The sequence below is a fragment of the Natator depressus genome, chromosome 12 (genome assembly GCF_965152275.1).
Source record: "Natator depressus isolate rNatDep1 chromosome 12, rNatDep2.hap1, whole genome shotgun sequence".
Classification (NCBI taxonomy): domain Eukaryota; kingdom Metazoa; phylum Chordata; order Testudines; family Cheloniidae; genus Natator; species Natator depressus.
In genome coordinates this window covers 3688833-3716173 of record NC_134245.1, presented here as the reverse complement: position 1 = coordinate 3716173, position 27341 = coordinate 3688833, and the positions used below count along the sequence as shown (strand labels likewise).

Here is a 27341-nt window from a genome sequence, read left to right as displayed (position 1 = left end):
GGAGGGAGGGGGAGGGACGGAAAGGAGGGCGCACGCCTGCATTTCTGTCTCTGGGGCAGGCTCAGTGTCTGCCCCCATGCAGCATGCACCCTCCAGCACACACTCATTCTGTGGGTCCCACCCTGTCCCACTGGCCCCTCTCTAGCCCTGTCCACCCCGAAGCACATTCCAGGGCGAAGGGGAAGAGACAGCAGTGCAGGTGCTGTGGAAGGCCAGAGGTTCAGTTCAGACGTGCACCCACAATAGTCGGGGAGCTGTTCTTCCCTAGATGCCAGCACCTTCCTGGGGGAGCCTAGATCTGCCCTAGGAATTATTTTGGGGAAGTTCTGTGCACTGTGCTCTAAAGGAGGCCAGGCCAGGTGAGCACAAGGGTCACTTCTGGCCTTAGAATCTATGAATGAAAAGGTGGGTCGGTATCGTTACCCCCATGTTTACAGATGGGGAAACTGAGGAAGAGGGACACACCCATGGCCGAAGATGTTCTTAAAGCACATGCAAAGAATCTGTGCAAACTGGCTGGGGTGCTATGGACCCAGGAGACTTCATCTCCTCTTCAGCAACCCTTGAGCACTCCTTTAGTGTGTGCTGGTGCCTGGGAGAGCTGGTGCATCTGTGATGTACCCAGCCTGGCTCCATTCCAGTACGTGATTCTAAAGACTTGAGTATTGACCAGCACTGGCCCCAAAAGCTGCAGGATCAGGGATCACCGCTGGCAGGCCCCTCACACACTCGCCCCTCTACATTCTGCAGTGCCACCGGGGAAATCCTGCAGCCGTTTCAGACACGTTTTTAAAATGCAGGTTTTCACTGCATTCAGTATTAAGATGAGTAAGACGTTGGGTGTCCAGGAGCCCTGGGGAGGCTGATTGGGAATTCGGTTCTATTTATCGTAGGCTGCACCCATATTTTCATTTTCCCCGTGGCACAGGTGCCCATCTTTAGGTTCCAGGGCCAGACAATGGGTCTGGTTCATACCTGGCAGACCTATCGCTTCAGCCTGTCAGCAAACATCTCTGAATGGGTGACTCTCAGGTCATGTTTTCAAGCTTTTCTTTGCAACCACCAGGGCTAGAAACATATTCATTTTTAAGAAAGCTGAGATTCTGGATCCCAATTTGGTGGCAAAGGGTGAATTCCAGGGAAATTCCTAGCCCACAGAATGGTGGAATACATGGGGCCTGACCTTATACTTCTGATAAAGGCTCCAAGCCTAGGGACTTTTCAGGTGTGTAAGTGAGTCAGGTCCAATCACATACTCCAGGAGGGAGAGAAGAGACAGACAGTTCAATTAACTTTGTAACCATTCTTTGACCCCATGTGTTCCACAAATCCTCCCTCCACCAAAGGCCCTTCATATTAAGTATTACTGAGTATTAAGATTCTCATGTAAGCATCTCCTCTGGGGTTACACAGACATGGTCTGGGCATGAAAAGCACTGATTGTGAAAAGGAGTTCATCTGATGGAGGATTAAGCCCCATGCCACAGATACTGATCTATGCTAATCCTCAGTGCAATGCTTTAATGATCAATTAGCATCTGATCCACACAGAGTCTTGGCGACATTTCACCATGCATTCTTCTCCCTGTGCCTGAGGACCTGAGCTCAGGCCAGGTATTTGGCGTTACCAGCTGAGCACTCAAGCACTTACACAATGAGGTTGTGAGTATTAAAGCAGAAACTCCTTCACCCCCATCCCGAGTATGTTTGTGAAGTCCCCTGCTACAGTCTGAACTTACCTGCACATACTGGACTTGCGGGAGCCAGAGCTGCTGGGGGAGGATGGAGGAGTCTGATAGGACCAGCTGTAGTCAGAGCCTTTCAGGTCTTTGATCACCTGCAGGAGGAAGGAGCCAGGCCACGTTAGCAATGCAGCTTATCAAAGAGCAGGCGAAGGGGTGACTTGCTCACCGTCTGTAAGTACCTCCATGGGGAATAAATATGGAATAGTGGGCTCTTCGTCTAGCAGGGAAAGGACTCACACAATCCAATGGCTGGAAGTTGAAGCTAGACAAACTGAGCCTGGAAATATGGCATTAAAGGTCTAATAGGGAGGGTAATTAGTCACGGGAACAACTTCCCAAGGGTCACGTGGATTCTCCATCACTGGCCACTTGTCGGTCCAGATGGGCTGTTTCTCTCAAAGCTCCACTCTGGGAATGGTTGTGGGGCCGGCCTCTGGCCCCTTCCATGCAGGAGGTCAGGCTAGGTGATTGCAATGGTCCCTTCTGGCCTTGGCATCTCCAAATCGATGAAACTGCTCATTTATAACTAAGTGCTTCCATTCCCCTCCCCTCCCTCTCTCCCTCCCTCCAGCAAGACCCTCGTGTCACAGAGTCCCCGGGCGATGCTCTGGAACTGCTCCCTACGAAGCCAGGCAGGACTCTGGGGAAGTCTCCTTTCTGGGAGCAGACTGTCTGCAGGGGACACAGCTCACACAACTTCCACCTTCCTGGGTCTGACCTCGGAGCATTCAGCATCCTCTCTGCCCCTCTGTGCGCTTCCCACAGCGAGTCCGCCCAGGCGGGGTCCTGGGGAAGCCAGAGGGTCCTGCACCCCAACTCCGCAGTCAGACGTGACTCTCAGCCAGCCAGTAAAACAGAAGGTTTATTAGATGTCAGGAACACGGTCTAACACAGAGCTTGTAGGTGCAGAGAACAGGACCCCTCAGCTGGGTCCATTTTCGGGGGCAGTGAGCCAGACAACCCCGTCTGCACTTCACTCCAGGTCTCCAGCCAGCCCCAAACTGAAACTCTCTCCAGCCCCCCACCCTGCTCTGGGCTTTGTCCCTTTCCCGGGCCAGGAGGGCACCTGATTCCTTTGTTCTCCAACCCTTTAGCTCTCACCTTGCAGGGGGGAAGGGCTCAGGCCATCAGTTGCCAGGAAACAGGGTATCGGCCATTCTCTGTGTCCAGACCCCTGCACACACCTGCCCTCTAGGGCTCTGCAACGATCATACACCCTTATCCCACAACCTAGATACTTAAGAACTGCCTAGGGGAAACTGAGGCACCTCCACAATATTCAGAGGAAACATTAAGAACAGTCCCGCTTCGTCACACCTCGATGGACATCTGAGTTAGCGCTGTAGGGGCCAGCTGCTCTCTGCTGCCAGTGGACACATGCTGCTGTCTCTCCTCCCAGAAATATTCCCCCCCGAACATTCCCATCCCCCCCTTGCACGCCCTCCCTCCCCCTGCACAACCAGTCCTTGTGCTCCTCACCTGCTCGCTGGCAGGGGGCAGCTTGTGCGGCTCTGCAGTCAGCACCACCAGGTCCTCCATGATGCCCTGCAGGTGAGTGATCTCTCCCAGCATGGTGATCTCGCCAGTCTGAGCGGCAGGAGGAGGAAGCATCAGCAGTTGGTGCCGTGGGAACCAGGGCTTTCCCCTTCCCTTACTGCCCTGCTTGGCTTCCTCCAAGTCAGCAGTGTCTTACGCGGCGTGTGAAACTCGCTCTGCCTGCCAGCCAGCTGGCCCTGACAGCAGAACGCCTGCAAGAACCTGCCTGAAGCCATGTCAGCATCAGAGGGGTGGGGCAGCCAGAGTAGCTCATCAGCCCCTACTTGGCACAACCCCAGCGAAGTAAAGAGAATCCAGATCCCAGCCCCACTCTGCAAAGCCAAGGGAGGGATGCTGATTTACATCAGTGGAGGATCTGGCTCTGGAAGTGTAACTGGAAGCTGCCATTGCACCATCCCCTGAGTGAAGTGGGACTGGCTAGCCTCCTGGGGAGAAGCAGGACCATCGAGGGCTGTGATTGGCAAATTCCCAGCCATTCCATGGAGCAACTGTCCTTTCCCCCGTCACAAGAACCTCCCTGGCAGCACAGCTCCAGGAGATCCGCAACCTGGTTCCCTGTGACCTTCACCTCCGGGAGGTGCTAATGTCAATCCCTCCAGCATTCACCTCCTTGGAATTTGACCTCAGAGCCCTGCAGCTGGGGACAGAGTTCTATCCACCAATCACCATACATCCAACGCAGCCAGAAGGTACTGTCTGTTCTAATCCATGACATGGGACAAGGAAACTGATCGGTATCAGCCACTGCAATGAGCGGCTCCTGGGACTCTGAGAAAGGCCGCTGGAAGGGGCCAGGACACGGACTAACTTCCCTGCTCTTGGGAAACATCTCCTAGCATCTTTAATGCCCCCCTGTCCCAATTTTTCACACATGCTAGCTGGTCACCCTGACCGTAGCGCTCACCTCCCAACAGTCCCAGCTTTCACGGGACTCTCCCACTTTGACCCCCAAAGACCCTGTCCTGGTTGAAAGCAGTTTTTCCTGAGACCCCCATTTAAGGGGCCCCCCTAAACTGAGCGGTGAAGAGGGTCTGGCTTGGCTGCCTCTCTGTCTCCCTCTACGGAGGGCAGGACGAGCCAAACCTGAGTGGCACCAGGTCCTGTTGGGAGGGATACCTTAGAGACACAGAAGCCTGCCTCCTCGAATCTCTAGGATGAGACTGCAGGTTCCTCCACGCTTGTGAGAGGGTTTGTTGCTGGGGAGATGGTTGGAGGCAGTGGGGAAGTGTCTGTTGGGAGATCCAGAGCAGGAGCTGGTTGGCTTCTGGCTTGTTTGGCCGGTGGGTTTGAAAACCAGCCCGCTGGGCTCTAACACACCTCTCCCCAGAAGGGCCTGGGAGAGCAGCACTTACCACCACTGGCTGCAAGAAGGTGATGAAGGTGCAGAAGCGGCCCCGCTCCTCAATGAGGGCCTTGCGGACAGCCTGCTTCTCAGTCTCTTCCAGAAGGAGGTACATGTCATTGACGTCTTGGAGAGCACTGTCCAGCTGGGGCTGTAGGTCCCCCTTCCCTGAAAGGAGACAAGGACACGGAGACATCATCCACTCTCCACTCACCGGTCCCGAACCTGCTGCCTTCCAGAGATCTTCCCTCTTCCACGCTCTGCTGCTGTGAAACTGAGGCAGGCAGTGGGGGATGTCAGTCCCTGGACAAGACACTGCAGAATTTCACATGAGCAGCCACCAGCACAGCATCTCACAGAGCGTTTAGGACGACTGCTACTGAACTGCGGACAATTACAGCCTACGAACTGCAGCACGAGCTCCCCCGCTGCAATCCCAGGCCATAGGCTCTAAACCGCTGAACACCCAATGCCAGGTCACTGGTGGGAAAGTAATGTAACTCCAACAAGCCTCCTGCCAGCATGTCAAGGGCTCTCCTGAGACATAGGGTGCTGTAAGAATCTCCCTCTGCTGGGATGCTCTGAGCTCACTGAGGGATGCACGTCGGTCCACGTAAGGGGGAATCAACACAGAAAAAAGCCAGTGGCTGGCTTTGCTCAGGATCTCCACGGGGCAATACAGCCCTGGAGTCCTTCCCGAGGCCTATGGAGGAGGCCTTCTGCCTTCAAACCACGAGGACAGAGAAGCAAGGCTGAGGATTAGCTCCTGGGCTAATCATCCACCATGACAGACACAATGGGCCATGTGTCATCTGGCCAGTCAGTGGAGCTGCCCCAGGGAAGGACGTGGCTCAGCCTGTTCCTAGCGACAGTGCTATAAAAGAACTGCAGGACACGGAAAGGTGCTCTCTCCATCTGCTGGGCTCAGAGATCTCCATGGCCCCTCCAGTGGCTTCTTTCTGTTGCGGACTCCACAGCGGAGGCACCAGCTGACTAGTATCCCAGCTGCAGCATGACCCCAGCCTTGCCTTCACCAGCTCAGCGCTCTGAACCTCTCTCTGCGTGGGCCCCGGCAGGGGTCGGTCGAACTGATCCAGAGGCTGGGTCATGTGGCAGAAAGCCCCATCCTCTCCTGGGTGGTCTGACCCCCACTTCAGGCTCCAGCCCTACCCAACCAACCCAGGGGTTTTGCTTCAGGATGGCAGGTGCAGAGCCCTGCTTTGTCCAGCTGGACAGAGCAACCGGACCAGTGTCATAACCCACACACTGGCTCTGCAAATGGATCAACTACCCTCCTCCTCCCTGTCCCACCCCCGCCTCCCCAGTCCATGTCCGTTTCACACTCACCTTGCAGAAGTTTCCCTTGTTGGATCCACCCCGCCCCATCCCCCTCAACATCACATTTAACAACATGGGTCTAAATTCATCCTTGGGGCAGCCCCACCAAAGCCCTGGAGTTGCACCGGGGAGGAATTTGCTCATCTTGTGGCTGGAGGAAGGCACAAGCCAGCGGAATACGGAGAGCTGAGAGGTTTGGGTGAATCGGTTCGTCCAATGGAGGCAGAATGTGACCCATGCAGTGGGCGCAGGAGTGCCCAGGTGTTAGTCCAGGGTGGGAAGATGAAACACACATGCATGGACAGAGCAAGCAAAGCAAAGAGGAGCCGAGGAATGAGCGCTTTAGGTTGGCGGGGCCCCCAACTGCCCTGCTCAGGGGCCACAGAGCCACCTGCATGAAACAGAGCAGATGGCATCTGCCCCAGCTTCACTCTGGAGATGACCAATCCCAGCATGCAGCGCTCAAAGTGCTTGATTCAAGCACACCAGGCTGACCACTGGATGTGGGTGGGTTCCCCCAGCGTTGGGGACATGAGGACATGAACTCCATGGAGTCCCAACAAAGCCCCCCCTCCCTGCCCAGTGATCCCCATGCACAGAAGGTAAAGCCGGACGACTGAGAGGCTTGGCAGGTGGAAAGACCAGGGGAACGGAGGAGAAAGATGGCGACACGAGGAGTTCCCCGGATGAAACAGTCAAGAGGCTAATCAGGCCAGGAGGTGGAGACACCCAAACTTGTGGTGGGCGAGTGCTGAGACGGTGCTGCACAAAGGGGAGCACCAGGCAGGTAGGCAGAGTGCCAGAGAGGGCCTGCCTTGGCACAGGAGAGACAAGTCTGAATCAGCCCCTGGCCAAGTCCGTGGCAGTCTGGAATCTGGACCTGGATCCCAGTCTGAATTTCCCATCTGGCCAGCCCCCAATCCCAGAGCCAAGCCACCAGGGTGAGCAAATCCAGATTGGAAGATGTGCGGCGTGGACCCGACCCACTTCCCAGGAACGTGGGCACAATGGCCGGAGTGAAGAGCCAGTCTGGGCTGTTGTAGTGGGGATCCCCAGAACAGGCCCCTGGCTGGGAGGGTTGGGCGTTATCTGATAAAACAACGGTTTAGAGACATCCTGTTTTTCCAGGCCAGTGGGAGGGACTCACAAGCCAGTCTGGCTGGTACAGGCAATGCAGGTCAGGTGTCACTGGAAGGATTACTCGTGGCAAAAACTCCTGCCTCCTTGACATCAAAAGCCCAGCGAGGGTGGGAAGAGGCTGCAATCAGAGACCCTGCTCGTGGCAGCAGGCACCAGGGAGAGAGCCAGATGGGAGCTGGAGTGCAGGACAAGGGGAAATAGCTTCCCCCAGGCCCAACTGGGGCTGGAAATCCATGTTGCTCTCCAGGAGGGAGCCGGGCTTCCGGCAGGGAGATCTCAGCATTCACCACATGGCTTACAGCATGCAAACCCTGGAGGAACAGGGCAGAGAGAGAGAGAGAGAGAGAGAGAGAGGAGGAGAAAGCCAGGGCGGGAGGGCTTGAAATGAAACCCAGGCTTGCTCGGTGTAGATGGGGGCTCTGACCCCCTAGAGGGGCTGCCATGTCCTCCACGTTTCCAATGCGCCACAGAGAGGTTAGGCCTGATCACCTGGCAGAGGGACGTATGCATGGATGGGGCTGTAGCCAGCACAGGGGGCAGGACTCCAGAGGCTGGGGCATGAGGGGGACCTCGCTATCTGTGGGTGTTGTTCCTTGCCTGCACACGAGCAGGGCACTCCCTCCTCACAGCCTTTGGGGGTGGCGCGGCTGGATGTGGAGATGGGGATTCCCCAAGACCCCCCAGCTCTCCCCTGGAACCCAATCACGGCACCACTGCAGCAGACAGCCCATGGGAGGCAGAAGGAGCTCAGCACGGCGCAGGTGCCACAGGAAGGAAGGGGCCAACCCACAGCCCGGGAACCAGAGCTGAATGCCTGGGCCACCCCTGGACTGGGCTCTGGAGCGAGCGCACGGCACGTGTCAAAGCAGCCTGCTGTGCCTTGCTACAGCCACCCGTAGATGGAGGCCCCACTGGGGCGAAGCTAGTCTGGCCTGGAGCTCCATGCCCACCCCACAGAGAGGGGGCACCGGCCCAGAGAGGCAGGCAGGGAAGGCCTGGGATGGTCCCTTGCCGGGTGTGGCAGCCGCCCGGGCCAGGGCAGTCTGACTCGGGTTTGTTTCATTTCGAGCTCAGCCAGAGGGGAGACAGAGATAAATGAAGCACAGGTCACAGGGGAGGGCTGTGGGGAGCGGGATGGGGCTGGCTCGACAGCGATTGACTTACCAAGTAGCTCTACAGGAAGGATGTGGAAGGGAGGAAAGAGGAGAGAGAGAGACAGAGAGAGAGAATGTGTGAAAGACAGGCTGATGTATGGACCCTCCGCGCCCCCCCCCCCGCCCCTCAGGGCCGGCAGGTCAGTCACCCTCTTCCCCAGGCCCTGACTCACCCTGGGGGCTGCTCCCAGACACGGCTCAGACACGTGTGGGCCCCCTGCATGCCCCCATCCTACCCTGCGGGAGGGGGTTAACTCCTTGTGTGTTGGGTTGGAGCGAAGGGAGCTGGGGGGAGTGGCTGGACTGTGTGATCTGGGGATAAGGGAAACTGGACAAAGGGAGGGTTCCCTGCAGGGAGCGAATTGGGCCATCTTTCCCTGCAGGGAGCCTCTGGAGAGAGCATTTTAAGGGCTCTGTTTGTTCTTATCATTGAAGTAGCGCCACAGGCCCCAGCTGGGGGTCGGTTTCCAAAGAGCCTGCCTACCACTGAGCTGCTCTTGAGCCCTGTGCCGAGCAATGCTCTGTCAAGCCCAGCAAAATTCTTCGGACAACGTCCTCATGCAGTGCCCTGCGAGCGCCCGGCTGGGACTCCCCAGTGCCGGAGCCGCCTTCGCTCCCTGCCCTTTCCGGCCCTCCTGGGACCCCCCCAGCACGGATTTGGCACAAGAACAGCATCCTATTTCCTTTCCAGCTGCTCCCCAGTGCCATCTCCACAGCAGGGTTCCTCTGATGGGGTCCAGGGGCAGAGATTGTTCTGGGGTCACGGCCACAGGGCGCGGTGAATGCAGCAGGCTTGTTCACCCACTGAACCTTGTCACTGAGCCCCACAAACCCCCCAAGGTGGATCCCCATTGTCAGCATCAAAGCCACCTTCCCAACACCTAGAGGTGAAGAACTAGGCTGCTCTGCTACCCTCTGCCCCAGCATGGCTAATGGCGACAGCATTTGTTAATTAAACCTCCCCACTGCTCTGTGAGCTACAACAGAATGCAGCCAACTCTGGGGTGGAGCAGACTGGCTGCTTCACAGCACACATACCGTAACCCTGGGGGCAGGAGGGGGAAGAGTTCAAGCTGCAGAGGGAACCGAGGGAGGCAGGCGTCACAGTCTGAGCTGGAACATGGTTAGCAGGACGAGGAGCTCGCTTGTACGCTCAACCCCGAGCCAGGATGCCCAGGTGGCACTGGGGTCTCTGTCCTGCCTTGGAGGAGAGACCGTGAACTGGGGCCCCGACTACTTCCCCCCATCAGAGTCCCCGGCCTCAGGGAAGGTCTCAAGTCGAAGGCAGCACAGTGATCCCTAGAGCCAAGGGGCACCAGGGCCTCTCCAGTCACTCCTGACCCAGCCCAGCCTTGCTTGGGTGTGAAAGCAGGTGAGACCCCCCACAAGGGGGCAGGCCCATAGCTCATGGAGGGGCAGGCTGCCCTCCCTGGCGTGGGCACTGCAGGGTCAGGCAGGGCTCTTACCTTTGCGGGCCTTCTTCTGCAGCTTCAGCGTATCAGAGGATTTCTTCTTTATCTCATGGCGGGCTCGCTTGTATTCTGAGGACATCGAACAGACCATGAGACGTGTCATGGCCTCCAGGAGGGGACACCAGCCCCCTCCACCCAGCTGGCGCACGATTCCTCCTACCCTGACCCAGGACGCCCCCCTAACCCGCCTCTCCCAGGCGCACCGTGGTCCCCCCTCACCCTGTTGCTATACAGTCCCCAGCTCGAGCCCCTCCCCCTGTTATGGCATAGTCCCCCCCACGCCCCCTCCTCCCAGAGTACAGTCTGTCTCCCCTCCCATGGCCGGCCTTGTGCAGGGAGGCACTATGCTCACTGGAGGGTATGACATGTTGCCCCACGGCCCCCAGCTCCATGAGCACAGGACATTCCCCCCCACTTGTTACTGCAGCTTCCTCCCCTCACCCGTCCTCCTCAGATACACAGTGAGCCCCTCCCCCCAGGATGGCATGCTCCTCCCCCGGGTACTGGCATTAGAGATGTAAATACCATTTAAAAAGTTAACCGTTTAAACGATTAAAAATATGTCCTTTAAATGGCTAACTGATTAAATGGCTGGGGCCAATCCCGGCAGCCGGTGGAGCTGGGGCTGGTCTCCCAAGGCCAGCGCGGCTGGGGGTGTTCCAGCCTGGGGCTGCTCCAGCATGGGGCCGCTTGGCACAGCTGGGCCTGCCCCGGGTGGCGCACGGCTGCTGGGGTTGGCGGGCTGGCCAGCTGGCCAGCCCAGGGTTAATGGTTAAGGTGGGTTAACCGGTAAGACGAATTCTTACCAGTTAACTGGTTAACCTTTTACATCCCTAACAGGCATCCCCCCTTTCCTGCTCAGGGCTATCCTGCCCCCTCCGCTCTCTCAGGTACCACGCGTTCTCCCTCATCTCCTAGGGACAGGGTTCCCTGGTGGATATGGCACCCCCCTGGCACCGTGCACCCCCCCCAATGGATACGGTGTGTCCCCCTCCCCGCCCCGGGCACAGTGCATCCCCCCCTGTTGACATGGCATGCCCCCTTTCCCCCTGGGCACAGTGCATCTCCCCTGAGAATAGCAAATCCCCCCTGCCTGTCACCTGGGCTTTACCTTTCGCATGGTCCTTATCCAGTTGGTTGGCCGTTTTCTTCCAATCCTCAATCCTGTCCTGCAGGGGGTTGACGAGACTCTCCATCAGGGCACTGCACCAAGGAGAGGCCAGAGGGAGCCCGGTTAAAGAGGCCGGTGGGAATGAGGTGGCTAAAATACCTTTGCAGACCCGGGCGTTGGCCTTGCAGTACTGAGCAGGGCAACCCCTAAATACGTTTATAGATGTAGGCCTAAGTCATCTCAGAAATGCGGCGCTCCCAGCTGCACCCAAGGACTGCACTGGGGCTCAGCACCTCCCTGGATCTGGTCCTGGGAGGGACAAAGCTGTGTGGGTGCCTGGCACAGTGTGAAGAAACTTATTGCCACTTCCTTCATCCTTAGGGTGGGGAGGCTGAGGCTGGCAAACTCGTGTCACCGGTGTCCATCAGACTTACTTGGTGAACTGCCTCAGCTTGGCCTCGATGCTGCGGTGCCGCATGCACATCCGGGTCAGTGCCGAGCCAATGTCTCTTGTGGCCCCTGCAGGGAGAGAAAAGCTTTGTCACTGGAAGGTGACACCATCTGAGCCTCTTCACTGAACCACAGCGCAGCCCCTTGAACCCGGGCACCAGCCTGGCACTATGGCTGCAAGCCCTGGGGCAGAACATGCACCTGAACCAAGCGCCCAGGGGAAAGTGCTGCAGCCACAGTCCATTGCTGTTGGGACATCGGAGTCCACGGCAGGATTTCCATGTGGCTGCCCCAAGTGAGGCATGACCACGGCACGGGAGTCTGATGGGAATCAAGGTGGGGGGATATAAGAACCGGAGCTGGATTATCCTTTCCCGCTGGAAGGGACTCGGTGCAGGCACTTCCCCTCAGCCCCGACCTGGATTGCGCTGTCCAGCTGCAGAGCTCTCTGGGTGCAGCCCCGCTCTGCTGAATCATAAAAAAGCAGCAGGGAGGCTCTGGCTTTGGGGGTTTTGCAGTGACTAAGGCCATGGGCTGGGCTGGGAGCACCCTGGCACTTGAGTCCAGAGCCCATCCCATTCTCACGGTAGCCTTCGCTGGCAATGCCCCTGAAATCTGTCACAAAGGGCCTGGCATTCAGGGGGCACCGGAGGAGGATCATGACAGATGGGCAGTCTCACCTGTTAAGCATTCATTGCGCCCTACTGTAAGCCAGCCTGTGCAAATCCTCTCACGTAACCACGTCTGGAGCCAAACCCTTGACTGAGGTAGGAGGTCTCCAGAGCCTCAAGACCCTTGGCGAGCTCAGGGCTGAGCCCATCAGGGGCACTGGTGTCATGGGGATGGATGGCCTTCCACCAGGGATGGATTTGGCCCAGGGAGGCTACCTTATGGGCCAAGACAGAAGCGCCTTACTTCCGCCTGCTTTATCTCAGCCTGCCTCACCAGAGAGCCCTGTCCATGGCCACCAGGGGACAGCCCAGGCCCGGAGATGGCTGGCAGCCCCCCCAAGCATCCAGCATCCCCAGCTCCAGGCTCGGGAGAGACCGTGAGAACAGGCGAGGGGAGACCAAAGTGCCGCACAGGTTGACTGGCAGAGACTGCTGGGGGAAGGGGAGGCTGCTTGGGAAGGAGCTGGGACGGGGCAATGGGATCCCAGGCTGCTCTCCATCCCACTGCGGCAACCAGGGGTGTGCGGGGAGGGGCTCCCCTGCTCAGCCTCAGGGACAGAGCAGGCACCAGGGGCTCCCACTTCTCCTTGTGCACCCAGATGGGAGAGCTGAAGTGCCCCAGCAATCGGGGGTTAAACCCCTGCTTGATTCCCCATCCCCAAGTCTCTCTGGCCCACCCTGCGCTCAGCAGGGGGGAGGGGCCAATCCCATTCACACCCAGGGCACTGCTGGGGTCTGACACAGGCTTTAGAGACCCTCACGGGCTGAGCTCATGAACTGGGAAGCAGGTTCCCGCCAGCAGCCAAGTCCCTCCTCAGCTGCTCTGTGCTCCTGAGCCTCAGGCCTGCCCCGAAGTCCAGCTGTACAGGGGAAAGGCCCATCTCCCTTCCCAGATCAGGAGAACCCCCTCCCGCTACACTGACCCACCGAGGCCTCCGCCCACCAGGGAATCAGCGTCTCCTCCTTGAACTCCCTCTTCTGGCCAGCGCCTAACTGTCCCCAGCCAGACTCTGCCTCCTGGTGGCCTTTGCTCCTCCGAGCGAAGTTTAACGGCCCTGCCTCAGCACAGGGGAATTGGACTAGCTGGCCTCTCAGGTCCCTTCCAGCCTGACATTTCTATGATTCTGGCATCAATCCCTAGCCACCAGGGATTTCTCAGCCACTGTTGTGCTTCACCCCACATCTACCCAGGCCTTTCCAGCAGACCAAACTCAGATACTCATGCTCCAAACAGCCCCCTTCCTGCTCCTGGAAAAGCACCGTCAGGTAGGAGCAGTATCAGGCCTACGGCACACAGCTGACCAGTCTCCAGTACAGGGCAGCGTCACCCATTGTAGCACATTGTCTTTTCTAAACAAAACCTCCCACCAGGGCATGTTCATCCCAAAGCACACCATGCGCATGCTCCTTCCTTAGCTGGAGAACCCCCCCCCCGTCTTAGTTTGCCATCCCCCGCTGGCCTGCATCTAACTAGACTGCGGGCTTGTGTGTAAAGCACCCCTGGCACTCCGTAAATAACCATTCTGCCAGCCCCAGACACTCCCGGCTTCTGCTTCCCATTGCCCGAGCCACCAATCCTGTCCCAGTTAATGCCTCTGAAATAATCCGCTGCCTGCGAGCCAAGGCCAGCTGGGGTTATGGGCCATTCAACCTGGCCCTTTTACTTTGGGAATGTCCCCACAACATGTGCTCAGGGCCACAGATATATCCCACAGTATTTTTGCCAGCAAGTTAAAGAAGTATAGGCTGGATGAATGGACTATAAGGTGGATAGAAAGCTGGCTAGATCGTCGGGCTCAACGGGTAGTGATCAATGGCTCCATAGAATAACAGGGTTGGAAGGGACCTCAGGAGGTCATCTAGTCCAACCCCTTGCTCAAAGCAGGACCAAATCCCCAACTAAATCAATCCTCCATGTCTAGTTGGCAGCCGGTATCAAGCAGAGTGCCCCAAGGGTTGGTCCTGGGGCCGGTTTTATTCAATATCTTCATTAAAGATCTGGAGGATGGCGTGGATTGCACCCTCAGCAAGTTTGCAGATGACACTAAACTGGGAGGAGTGGTAGATACGCTGGAAGGTAGGAATAGGATACAGAGGGACCTAAACAAATTAAAGGATTGGGCCAAAAGAAATCTGATGAGGTTCAACAAGGACAACTGCAGAGTCCTGCACTTAAGACGGAAGAATCCCATGCACCGCTACAGACTAGGGACCGAGTGGCTCGGCAGCAGTTCTGCAGAAAAGGACCTAGGGTTTACAGTGGAGGAGAAGCTGGATAGGAGTCAACAGTGTGCCCTTGTTGCCAAGAAGGCTAACGGCATTTTGGGCTGTATAAGTAGGGGCATTGCCAACAGATCGAGGGATGTGATCATTCCCATCTATTTGGTATTGGTGAGGCCTCATCTGGAGTACTGTGTCCAGTTTTGGGCCTCACAGTACAAGAAGGATGAGGAAAAATTGAGAAGAGTCCAGCGGAGGCAACAAAAATGATTAGGGGACTGGAACACATGATTTACGAGGAGAGGCTGAGGGAACTGGGATTATTTAGTCCGCAGAAGAGAAGAGTGAGGGGGGATTTGATAGCTGCTTTCAACTACCTGAAGGGGGGGTTCCAAAGAGGATGGATCTAGACTGTTCTCAGTGGTAGCTGATGACAGAACAAGGAGTAATGGTCTCAGTGGGGGAGGTTTAGGTTGGATATTAGGAAAAACTTTTTCACTAGGAGGATGGAGAAGCACTGGAATGGGTTACCTAGGGTGGTGGTGGAATCTCCTGCCTTAGAGCCCTGGCTGTGATGATTTAGTTGGGGATTGGTCCTGCTTTGAGCGGGGGTTGGACTAGATGACCTCCTGAGATCCCTTCCAGCCCTGATATTCTGTGATCCCTGACAGTCTGCCATGGGGGGAGGTGTGTGTGGCGGGGACAGGCGAGAGTCACACAAAGAACTCACCCCACAGCTGCAGCGGGAGGTTAAACAAGGAGTTGCAATACACAGATCTAGCAAAGGATCAGGCAGGCCTCAGAGAGGCAGAGAGAAGCACAGGAGAGAAACGTAGCTGCTTAGATCGGTGGGGGGAGAGACAGTTTGGAGTGTGGGCCTTTCCTTGCTATGGGACAGCTAGGGCATGGGTTCCCCTAGGCCTGCAAAGGGCCAATGTCTTGTGTGTGGCATCTCTAGGGGTGGGGTGGGGTGGGCAGCATGGGTCCTCCTGCTCCTCCCCATCCTCGATCAATTCAGCAGCAGGCATAAGGTTGCCAACTTTCTAATCACACAAAACTGAAAACCCTAACCCTACCCCTTCCCCGAGTCCCTGCCCCTGTCCCGCCCCTGCTCACTACATTTCTCCCTCCCTCGGTGGCTCACTCTCTCCCGCCACTCACTTTAACTGGGTTGGGGCAGGGGCTTGGGGTGAGGGAGGGGGTAAAGACTCTGGCTGGGGGTGTGGGCTCTGGGGTGGGGCTGAGGATGAGGGGTTTGGGGTGTAGGAGAGGGCTCCAGGCTGGGGGTGGGGCCTAGGGATTTGGAATGTGGGAGGGGGCTGCGGGTTAAGGCAGGGGGTTGGGGTGTGGGAGGGGGTACAGGCTCTGGGCTGTGGGATGAGGGGTTTAGGGTGCAGGAAGGGGCTCCAAGCTGGGGCTGAGAGATTCGACACATGGGAGGGGGCTGCGGGTTGAGGCAGGGAGTTGGGGTGTGGGAGGGGGCTCTGGGCTGGGGCAGGGGGTTTGGAGTGCAGGGGGTGAGGGCTCTGGGGTGGGGCTGGGGATGAGGGGTTTGGGGTGCAGCTGGACCTGTTGGCTGCTTTGCTTCTGGGGTGCAGTGTGTGACGAAGTGGAACTGTTCCTAATGTTTCCTCTGAATACTGTAGGGGTGCCTCAGTTTCCCCTATGCATTTCTTAAGTCTCTAGGTGGTAGGATAAGCGCACGGAGGGGCAGAGGATGCTGAATGCTCCGCGGTCAGACCCAGGAAGGTGGAAGCCGTGTGAGCTTTTTGCCCTGCAGACAGGCTGCTCACAGAGAGACTTCCCCAGAGTCCTGCCTGGCTTCGTAGGGAGCAGTTCCAGAGCACTGCCCGGGGACTCTGTGACACAGCGCAGTGCCAGGACAGGTAGGGACTAGCTTGCCTTAGCCCTGCAGCACCGCCAGCCGGACTCTTAATGACCTGGTCGGTGGTGCTGACTGGAGCCACCAGGGTCCCTTTTCGACTGGGTGTTCCAGTCAAAAACCAGACACCTGGTCACCATAGGCAGTGGGAACCGTGAACGGCAGCTCCTTGAATTTAACCCACAGCCCCCACTCCTCCCCATGCCAGAGCAGGCACCCAGGACAGAGGCCCCACGGTTCTGTTCCCACCTGGGCAAGGGAGTGTGGCCTAGGAGTCGGAGCAAAGGATCGGGAATCACAGTTCTGGGGTTATACCCCAGTTTAACAAGGAAGTATGGACTAGTAGCTAGAGCAGATGACTAGGTGTCAGAACTCCTGGGGTCTGTTCCCACCCCTGGAGGGTAGTCTCGTCTAGTGGTTAGAGCAGGGGACAGGGAGTCAGAACTCCTGGGTTCTCTCTGTCACCTCAGCTCAATTTCCTCCCCCTGCCAAGGGGGTAATAGCCACTACTTCACAGGGATCTGCGTAAAGGACAAAACATTGTTTTCCGCCCTCCACAGCTCTGTGGGGTACAGCCCCAGTGGCTGTGGAAGCAGACTGCCTGCCCTTCCTCCCCACCAGGCTGGTTTGCCTTCTGTTGTGAGAAACTGCCCAGGGACCCTCCCCACCCCCAGCCAGGGGCCACTGTGCCCCCTTTCCTTTTGCCGCAGGTCGTTACTGTGGCAGTAACGACCTGCAGCAAAAGGAAAGGGGGCACAGTGGCCCATGGCTGGGGGTGGGGAGGGTCCCTGGGCTGCACTGAGGGGGCAGGGCTGGGTTAACTCATTTCCTTTGCTCTCCCCTTAGCTCATCGGCAGCCTCAGCTCCACAGCCATGTCAAGAAAGAATTCATTTCCACTGGCTCCCCCTCCCCACGCCCAAGAGCATCACCTTGCCCAGCTGCTCCTAACTCAACTTCCCACGGGTAACCGCCCAACTCCTCTCTCCTGCATGGCGCAGGAGGGCACCAGCCCCCAGTTCTCTGCTGCCCCACAACAGACAGGCGGGCGCCATCCCAGAATCCCCACTGCCCCACACCGGACAGGAGGGCACTATCCCAGAATCTCCTCTGCCCCACACCGGACAGGAGGGCACCATCCCAGAATCCCCTCTGCCCCACACCAGATGAGAGGGGCCCCTGGTTCACACCAGGCGGGAAGGGGATAGCTCAGCATTCTCTCTGTCTCACTGCGGGCATGATGGAGCAACCCCAGAAGTTCCCCCATCCAGGCACAGGAGGGAGGGACATTTCCCAGAGGCCTCCTGGGGCAGGATATTTCCCAGTTCCACCCGTCCTGTCATTGCTCTGCAGTGGAGGCTCATGGCCTTGGCACTGAAGGTCAAGCTCAAAGCCCCTGTTGGCCAGGCAGGGTCACGTCTGTTCTGGACATTAGCCCACCTGTATTTATTTATGTTCCCAGATATGGATCAAGGAGCTTGACTTTATGCACCAAGTCTGGAAATGTTGCTTTTAGCCACTCCGTGCCTCAGTTTCCCCATCTGTAAAATGGGGACAACACTCCATCTCTCCCTCCCAGAGGGGCAGGGACAGTGAAGGAGGGTTGTAGCAGGAGAATCCCAGAGGGGCTGCTGAGGGCAGAGCCAGGACTTCCCATAACACATCGCTCTGTGGATTCTGGAGAACTTCAGGTTGCAGAGCTTCTCCGAGGCAGCTCTGGGGCAGGCCGCCATGCTGTAGAGGAGCTGCTGGCCACAAAGAGCAGCCCCAAAGAGAGAGGGCACAGAGGTGGCTTAATGCGACTTGCCTTGAGGCTGCACCTACTGGAGGTGCAGCCCTGATTTCAACCTTGGCGTTTGTGAAGTGCTACAGGTGTGCTAAAACCCACCAGCACGCACAGCCCTCTGCGCCCCAGCCTGTTGGGACAACTCTTCCCTGGAAAGCTTTTTGGGATGTCTCGAGCCTATGCCCAGACCTCCCCACCCCATGGGGGCACCTCTCCTGCAGCAGGCGAGACAAGACTCAGAGAGCCTCTTTCTCCCACCCCGCTTGTACAAAAATGGAGTCAGTTAAGAAGGGGGGATGCCAAAGAATCATCCTGCAGACTCTCTCTGTCCTCCAGCTGGTCCGGGGCACACAGGAGTGACTTTCTTGGATCAGAATCACCAATCCCAAGGACTCAACAATCATGGGTCTGTCCCCCAAAATCACAAAATCGGGCTCGAAATCATGAGATTTCAAAATACAATCAATGTTGGGTTCTCTATCAGCCTTCTGCTGTTGGGGACTTTAGGGGATCCCGTCATAGATTTCAAGGCTAGATGGGTGCATCAGGTCATCAGTCTGACCTCCTGTATCTCACAGGCCACCAGCAGCACCCTGCACTCATGCACTGACCCAACAACTGAAAGTAAACCAAGTACCACAGCTCTCAGGAGACTAAACTGCTGCCTGCCACAGGCAGAGAACAGGAGGGAGAGAGGCGCACCAGTGCCCATGGTCCCTGTAATGCCTGGGAATAGATCAGCTGAGATACACCGTGACCCCGATGATCCCGGCAAACAACCCACACTTCATGCTGCAGGGAAAAGCAAAACACCTGAAGGTCCCAGATAATCTGCCATGGGGGAAAATTCCTTCCCGTCCCCAAATATGTTTTCAAGCTTTTCTCTGAAACCATCGGGACTAGAAAAACTTCCCTTTTTCTGTGAAATGAAAGCTGAGGTGATGGCTACACATAAAACAAGACAGTGGTACCACTGCTTAACTACTGCTCTTCGGGGGGAGGGGGTATTTTCCTGGTCTCTTTTCAGTGGAGGCCAGCCCTCAAATTCTCCCCATCTCACGGGGGGGCTTTCAGAAAAACACCAAATCTTACAGGACTCATGATAAAACGGACAAAGTTGGCAGTACTGCTGTGGGGAGTGAACAAAACTGCTCTGTAAGGCCACACAACACCGCCAAGGCTGGCTCCGGCCAAACCGATCTCAGCCTGCTCTGCCGACCAGGAGCGGAACTATGAGAAACAAGACAGACGACACCTCCTCACTGCGAGAGAACCTTGGTGGGCAGCGAATGCAGCAGGCGGCCGTGCTGCACTTTCCCTTGCCTGTCCCTGTGGCCCCTGCAGCATGCCGCTTTCTGCAGTTTAGCCTGACGAAGACTTGCCCGAGGTCATCCATGAGTCGAGAGAGACTCGGACTTGCAATGCTGTCCACAGCACAGGGTGCTCTGAGAGACGACTGCACGCGCACAAAGCCCAGCCAGAAAGGTCCCTGGGATGCACTGTGCTGCTGCAAATCTTGTCCAGCATTGGAGACAGTCTTCCTGTTTAAAACTAAGCAGGGTTTGTTTACAGGGAGACACTTCTCCCATGGGAGGAGGGCTGGTAGGGGGTGGCTGGAGTAGCGCAGTGGCTCTCAAACGTTTGCCCTGGTGACCCCTTTCACATAGCAAGCCTCTGACTGCGACCCCCCTTATAAACTAAAAACACTTTTTCATATATTTAACACCGTTATAAATGCTGGAGGCAAAGCTGACAGCTTGCAACCCCCCCATGTAATCAACTCCCAACCCCACAGTTTGAGAACCCCTGGAGTAGAGGGCAGGGAGGTGAACCAAGGTTTGTCAGCAGGGAGGACGAGAGGCGAGAAAGCTGATCATTCCTTTCTCCTCTTTTCTCTTTACTTTGCCTCCCTTTCTCTTCTCTCCTCTGCCCTTCCTGCCATCCTCTCCCACTCTTAGGCACCGATCCTGCGTATGCTGGGACTCTCTGCAAGCAGAAAGCCACCCAGGGCTGCATTCCCTCTCAGTCCTTAGCTTCCTTCTAGTTCCCACCCAACACCCTGCCGCAATCCATTGGGGCAGGAGAGGGGAGAAGAAAGGAGACCACTAGCTTCCAGGCCTGCTCAATAGCCCCTTGCATGTGGCTAGCCATAGACTCGTCACCTGCAGCCTCCCCATGGATCTGGTGCTATGGGGCCGTCTCCATTTGAGAGAGGAGGGCCGATTCCCAGCTCACTTAGACGTTCCCACGCTAGCTCTGCTCAAGCTGGGATGCTAAAAATGGCAGGGTAGCTGAGACAGCACAGGCAGAGCTCAGGCTAGCCCCCCTGAGTCCAGACCTGCCCAGACTCTGGGCACACACCTGGGCAGAAACCTGGGGGTTTCTTCTGATGCAGCCTACTATCAGTGGCACCAGCTGACCTACTGGAGGCCCCTGCATGGGGGGCCAGGCTGCTGGGCTTTGCAGCCAGCCAGGGTGAAACCCTCTTTTCTGTACAATAACCAGCGAGCCGGGGCACAGATGGGCCTTGAAATAAGGGACATGTGGTTCTCAGATCCATCCATAAATGCCAGAGATGGGATTCCCTCCTCCACGGGGCCCTAGCTGCTGCGACAGGGAGAGAGGAGTGAGGACTGTGGATATACGCCTGCTCAGTTCCCCCAAAGCCGAGGGAAACGCCAGCTGGTCGGCCTTGGTGCAAGATCATAGAATCATAGAATCATAGAATATCAGGGTTGGAAGGGACCCCAGAAGGTCATCTAGTCCAACCCCCTGCTCGAAGCAGGACCAATTCCCAACTAAATCATCCCAGCCAGGGCTTTGTCAAGCCTGACCTTAAAAACCTCTAAGGAAGGAGATTCTACCACCTCCCTAGGTAACGCATTCCAGTGTTTCACCACCCTCTTAGTGAAAAAGTTTTTCCTAATATCCAATCTAAACCTCCCCCATTGCAACTTGAGACCATTACTCCTCGTTCTGTCATCTGCTACCATTGAGAACAGTCTAGAGCCATCCTCTTTGGAACCCCCTTTCAGGTAGTTGAAAGCAGCTATCAAATCCCCCCCTCATTCTTCTCTTCCGCAGACTAAACAATCCCAGCTCCCTCAGCCTCTCCTCATAAGTCATGTGCTCTAGACCCCTAATCATTTTTGTTGCCCTTCGCTGGACTCTCTCCAATTTATCCACATCCTTCTTGTAGTGTGGGGCCCAAAACTGGACACAGTACTCCAGATGAGGCCTCACCAATGTCGAATAGAGGGGAACGATCACGTCCCTCGATCTGCTCGCTATGCCCCTACTTATACATCCCAAAATGCCATTGGCCTTCTTGGCAACAAGGGCACACTGTTGACTCATATCCAGCTTCTCGTCCACTGTCACCCCTAGGTCCTTTTCCGCAGAACTGCTGCCTAGCCATTCGGTCCCTAGTCTGTAGCGGTGCATTGGATTCTTCCATCCTAAGTGCAGGACCCTGCACTTATCCTTATTGAACCTCATCAGATTTCTTTTGGCCCAATCCTCCAATTTGTCTAGGTCCCTCTGTATCCTATCCCTCCCCTCCAGCGTATCTACCACTCCTCCCAGTTTAGTATCATCTGCAAATTTGCTGAGAGTGCAATCCACACCATCCTCCAGATCATTTATGAAGATATTGAACAAAACCGGCCCCAGGACCGACCCCTGGGGCACTCCACTTGACACCGGCTGCCAACTAGACATGGAGCCATTTATCACTACCCGTTGAGCCCGACAATCTAGCCAGCTTTCTACCCACCTTATAGTGCATTCATCTAGCCCATACTTCCTTAACTTGCTGACAAGAATACTGTGGGAGACAGTGTCAAAAGCTTTGCTAAAGTCAAGAAACAATACATCCACTGCTTTCCCTTCATCCACAGAACCAGTAATCTCATCATAAAAGGCGATTAGATTAGTCAGGCATGACCTTCCCTTGGTGAATCCATGCTGACTGTTCCTGATCACTTTCCTCTCATGTAAGTGCTTCAGGATTGATTCTTTGAGGACCTGCTCCATGATTTTTCCAGGGACTGAGGTGAGGCTGACTGGCCTGTAGTTCCCAGGATCCTCCTTCTTCCCTTTTTTAAAGATTGGCACTACATTAGCCTTTTTCCAGTCATCCGGGACTTCCCCCGTTCGCCACGAGTTTTCAAAGATAATGGCCAAGGGCTCTGCAATCACAGCCGCCAATTCCTTCAGCACTCTCGGATGCAACTCGTCCGGCCCCATGGACTTGTGCACGTCCAGCTTTTCTAAATAGTCCCTAACCACCTCTATCTCCACAGAGGGCTGGCCATCTCTTCCCCATTCTGTGATGCCCAGCGCAGCAGTCTGGGAGCTGACCTTGTTAGTGAAAACAGAGGCAAAAAAAGCATTGAGTACATTAGCTTTTTCCACATCCTCTGTCACTAGGTTGCCTCCCTCATTCAGTAAGGGGCCCACACTTTCCTTGGCTTTCTTCTTGTTGCCAACATACCTGAAGAAACCCTTCTTGTTACTCTTGACATCTCTTGCTAGCTGCAGCTCCAGGTGCGATTTGGCCCTCCTGATATCTTTCCTACATGCCCGAGCAATATTTTTATACTCTTCCCTGGTCATATGTCCAACCTTCCACTTCTTGTAAGCTTCTTTTTTATGTTTAAGATCCGCTAGGATTTCACCATTAAGCCAAGCTGGTCGCTTGCCATGTTTACTATTCTTTCGACTCATCAGGATGGTTTGTCCCTGTAACCTCAACAGGGATTCCTTGAAATACAGCCAGCTCTCCTGGACTCCCTTCCCCTTCATGATAGTCCCCCAGGGGATCCTACCCATCCGTTCCCTGAGGGAGTCGAAGTCTGCTTTCCTGAAGTCCAGATAAGCGAGGGCTGGGTGGAAAGGACAGCCTGGGCTGTAACTTCAGGAGGCAGCCAGGCACAAATGGATCTTTGTCCCTGCCGGATGCTGCTCTACACAGCGCATACGCTACAAAGGGAGAATTCATCACAGCTCGGCTTAGGGGAGGTAGGAACTCCTGTGTCCAATCCTGGCCCGGACTCCCGACTCGCTGCATAACCGTAGGCTAGTCATAGAATCATAGAATCTCAGGGTTGAAAGGGACCTCAGGAGGTATCTAGTCCAACCCCCTGCTCAAAGCAGGACCAATCCCCAGTTTTTGCCCCAGATCCCTAAATGGCCCCCTCAAGGATTGAACTCACAACCCTGGGTTTAGCAGGCCAATGCTCAAACCAATGAGCTATCCCTCCCCTGTCACTTTAACCGCTCTGCGGGCCAGCTTCCCTACCTGTATAACAGCTAAATACCGACCTCGGGGCGACTGAGAGCCTTACAGGGGAAAACAACCGGGCTTGCCTCCTTCTGGCGGAGAAAGCAGGCCTGAAGAAAGGGTTTTGTCCAACAGAAAAGCGCTTGTTTTTTTAACCCTTGGAAATTCAGGGTCTGTCTAGGCTGGGAGCTTCCCCAGTGACATGAGAACTCGTGAAGAGCCAAGAGAGAAGGTGAGAAGCTGAATGGAGAAACTATTTTCCATCGGACTATTTAAAACTCTCCAGACCTGGTTCTCCTCTGACTCACGCTGGTGTAAATCAGGAGTAACTGCATTGAATTCAGTGGAGTTACACAGGGTAAAACTGGTGTCAGTGAGAAGATACTCAGGGCCTTTGCTTTCAGTTTTGTTTTTGTTAAAATACAATTAACTCCAATGCCTAGTGCACACTTGGGAGGAAGGATGTCTTTGCTAAAACACAGCTCTTGGAGGGAGCCCAGGCTGTGGGACATTCAGGGGGGTCGAGCAAAGCCAGACTGGAATTCCTGAGATCCTGAAGGTAGAAAAACAAGCAGGACTGATTTTATTTTCCTACCAAGCCTGGTCAGGCTTTTCTTCTTCATTATAAAGGAGCAAGCAAAAGGGCAAAAGCTCATTTGCACAAACCCATATCCAGGCTCCTGTTGGTTAACAAATGTTCCAAAAGGGCTTTGAGATCCGGGGCTGAAAGGTGCTGGGGTTATTACTGGGAAGTGTCCTGCTGGCACCGGACAGATCGCCAAACAGGCTCGCCTCCCTTTGCACTGAAAGCACGGAGGGATTTGCAACACTGCCTCCTGCTTCCCACATTCCCCTAGCCATCTAGGAAGCCAACCCCTGCAGCCATGCACCCAGCCCCTTCCAGGCTGACCAGCTTAAATGCTCTGTTTCCAGGCAAGTTGCCATCTTAAGCCATGGTATCTCTACTGATTCGACAGTGACAGGTGCCCCAGAAATGCCCATCAATAGATCAGATCCCCACAGAGTTGGCTTCTCTATGGATGTTGGAGAGGTCCCCAGTCCTAGAGACACCACAGCAGGCAGCGATGCTGTCCTGAAGCATGGTGCCCTTCCTGGGGTGGAGATCTGGTGCATCTCGGTTCCCTGGGTTTCAGCCAGGACACGGGCTCCTTTTACAATTGGCTCTACACGATCTCCTTTGTGCAGCCTCTCTCTCCCCCACGTAGCTGGGGATTTCACCATGTGACAAAGCAGGCAGTGTGCGTGGGGGGACTGGAAGAGGGGGAGTCCAGTATGTCTGGTCCAGGACGCCCAACATGGCCTTGGCTGAAAGTCACTGATGTCTGTAATAGCAAGCTCTGTTCCTCACTGTGTTCCTGTCGACTAATAAACCTTCTGTTTTACTGGCTGGCTGAGAGTCGCGTCTGACTGCAGAGCTGGGGTGCAGGGCCCTCTGGCTTCCCCAGGAGCCCGGCCCAGGCGGACTTGCTGCGGGAAGCACATGGTGTGGAAGGGGATGCTGAATGCTCCGAGGTCAGACCTAGGAAGGTGGAAGCTGGGGAAGCTTCTTGCCCTGGCGACAGTCTGCTCAGAGAGAGGAGGCTCCCCCAGAGTCCTGACTGGCTTCGTATGGAGCAGTTCCAGAGCAGCGCCCCGGTGACTCTGTGACAACTGGTGGGATCAACTGCACCCCGTGGACAGTGCAGCCTGCAGTAAGTGACTGGGGAGCAGCAGAACAAAGGGGGAAGAGCAGGGGATTAGCTGAAGGCTCCGAGAGGTGCGGTTCCACGAGGTGGAGGAGCCTATGGTTTAATCCCGAGAGAGGGTGGGACCCCCAAGAAGGGCTGTGGCACTGAAGGGGTTCCTCCCAGGGACTGTGGGGAGCTGAGAGAGCACAGGCCTGTGAGTCCGTGACCACTTGTGAACAGCGTGAAGATGGCCTATAACCATCTCCTTAAGGAGGACATTGTAGACCTGTGCAGAGAGAGAGGGCTGCACATTGGAAGATTCACCAAGGCACAGCTGATTGCTTGGTTGGAAGAGAATGATTGCTCTAAGGAGCTGGTTCCTGACCCAGCTGGGGCCGCGAGAGAGGCTGGGAGAGTCAGGAAGCCCCAGGGGTCACCCCAGCCACTGACCCAACTGGTGACGCGGGAGGGGCTAAAAGCAGCTAGGCAGCCCCATGATCCACCTTCCCGACCAGCAGTGGATCTTCACGGCCGAGTTCCCCGTTGGTGGAGCTGAGACGGTTGGAGTTGGAAATGGAACTGAAACAGAAGGAGCAGGAGGACCGTGAGAGACAGAGGCAGCATGAACTGGTGATGGCGGAGCTGAGAAGCAGAGAGACCCCTACCGTGCTGAGTGGGGATGGTCCCAGGGTGGCTAAGCCCACAGGGAACTCCGATACCAAAGTACTGCCTCAGTTTAAGGAAGGGGATGATAGATGCCTTCCTCACTGCCTTTGAGAAGGCCTGCAATGTGCACCAGGTTGACCCTGCAGACAGGCTTCGGCATCTCACCCCCCTACTGGGTCCCAAAGCCATAGAGATGTTCAGCCAGATGGATGGGGTGGAAGCCGGGGACTAGGAACTGTTCAAACAAGCCCTGCTGCGCAAGTTTGAGCTGACCCCGAGGCGTACAGGAAAACGTTCCGGAGTATGCAGAAGACCCAGAGGATGACCTATCTGGAACTGGTCACGCTGATGTGGGAATACACACGCAAGTGGGTGAATGGGGCCAGGGCCCAGACCAAGGAGGACGCGATTGAACTGATGATGTGGCTGGTGGACAAGAGGCTGAAGGACCTGCACCACGTGGGGCTTCTGGCTGACGAGTTTGTAGACAGCAGGTCAGGATATGGAATGGAATCCCAGGTGGACAGGCCCACATCAGTGCAGAAGGGGGGTCACCCAGGGGATTTCCAGAAGGGAGTCTTGGATAAATCCCTTCTGAGAGGCACAACCAATACCCGAGCTGATCAACCGGTCCCAGGGGACCAAAGGGGTCCTGAGGTGTAATTACTGTGGGCAGAGGGGCCACAGATGGGCCCAGTGCAAAAGCTCAGGGACAGGATGAGCAATCCAAGCCCTCAAAGGGTTAACTGGGTGGGAGCTCCCCAGGCAGAAGGGGCTGGCAGTTTAGCAATGGCCCAAGAGGGAGGAGTCTCCCAGGCCAGCTCCTGGGGGGGCTTGATACTCTGGATTCAAACTTCTCAGTCCACACGGTGGGTGTGGGGCAGCCCCTGAGGAGCGAGTGCCTCATTCCCCTGGAAGTGGATGGGAAGCAGGTCACTGGGTACTGGGACATGGGCGCTGAGGTGATGCTGGCCCGGCCCAAGGTGGTGGCCCCAGACCGGGTAGTGCTCAACACTACCTGACTCTGACTGGTGTGTGCGGGCCCCCATTTAAGGTACCCATGGCAAGGGTATATCTGAAATGGGTGGCCAAGGAGGGTCCCAAAGACATGGGGGTGCACCACCAGTTGCCAACAGAGGTGCTGATGGGGAGTGACCTGCTGTATTGGTCTGGTGACCCCCAGAGCACCCTAGTCATCACCTGTAGCCAGGGCCAGTGAAGGACACTCTGCCTGTAACCCCTGCCAGAGGGTGGGGAAGGACCTGGACAAGGGGAAAGCAGCTTTGAGGCCCCCGCCCATCATAGAAGAGCCTTTCCAGAAGGTGGCTGTGGACATAGTGGGACCCCTCAGCAAGGCAACTCGGACAGGGAAAAAATACATTCTGGTGGTGGTAGATTTCGCTACTCGCTATCCTGAGGCAATGGCCTTGTCCTCTATCGAGGCAGACACTGTGGCAGACATGCTGCTGACCATTTTCAGCACAGTGGTGTTCCCCAAGGAGGTCCTTACAGAACAGGGCTTCAATTTCATGTTAACTCTGCTCCAGTGCTTGTGGGAGAAGTGTGAGGTCCGACACACCTGGGCCTCAGCATATCACCCTCAGTCCAGCAGGCTGGTGGAGAGGTTCAATGGGACCCTAAAGATGATGCTGAAAACATTTATGGACCAGCACCCTCAGGTATTTACCCCACCTGTTGTTCGCATACCGGGAAGTGCGTGTGGAAGTAGATAAAGGGAATTTGGATGCAGGCCTCTATATTGAGCAGGAGTTGGGCTAACTCTAGCTTTAATGACGTGAGATTTGTAGAAGCGGGGATAGTGCAAAGCGAGTGGGAA

At 56.0% G+C, this 27341-nt stretch overlaps 1 protein-coding gene across 7 annotated transcripts in view; it reads right to left on the bottom strand.

Annotated features, from left to right (window-relative positions):
• MTSS2 (MTSS I-BAR domain containing 2) overlaps window positions 1–27341 on the bottom strand; it is an 80425-nt gene that overhangs the window by 12625 nt on the left and 40459 nt on the right. For all 7 annotated transcript variants that reach the window (XM_074968348.1, XM_074968349.1, XM_074968350.1 and 4 more), the window contains exons 4-9: window positions 11294–11378; window positions 10860–10951; window positions 9743–9817; window positions 4655–4812; window positions 3225–3332; window positions 1740–1837 (exon numbers count right to left, since the gene is read on the bottom strand). In XM_074968348.1, coding sequence (XP_074824449.1) covers window positions 1740–1837; window positions 3225–3332; window positions 4655–4812; window positions 9743–9817; window positions 10860–10951; window positions 11294–11378 — 616 coding nt within the window. The remainder of the gene's footprint in view (window positions 1–1739; window positions 1838–3224; window positions 3333–4654; window positions 4813–9742; window positions 9818–10859; window positions 10952–11293; window positions 11379–27341) is intronic.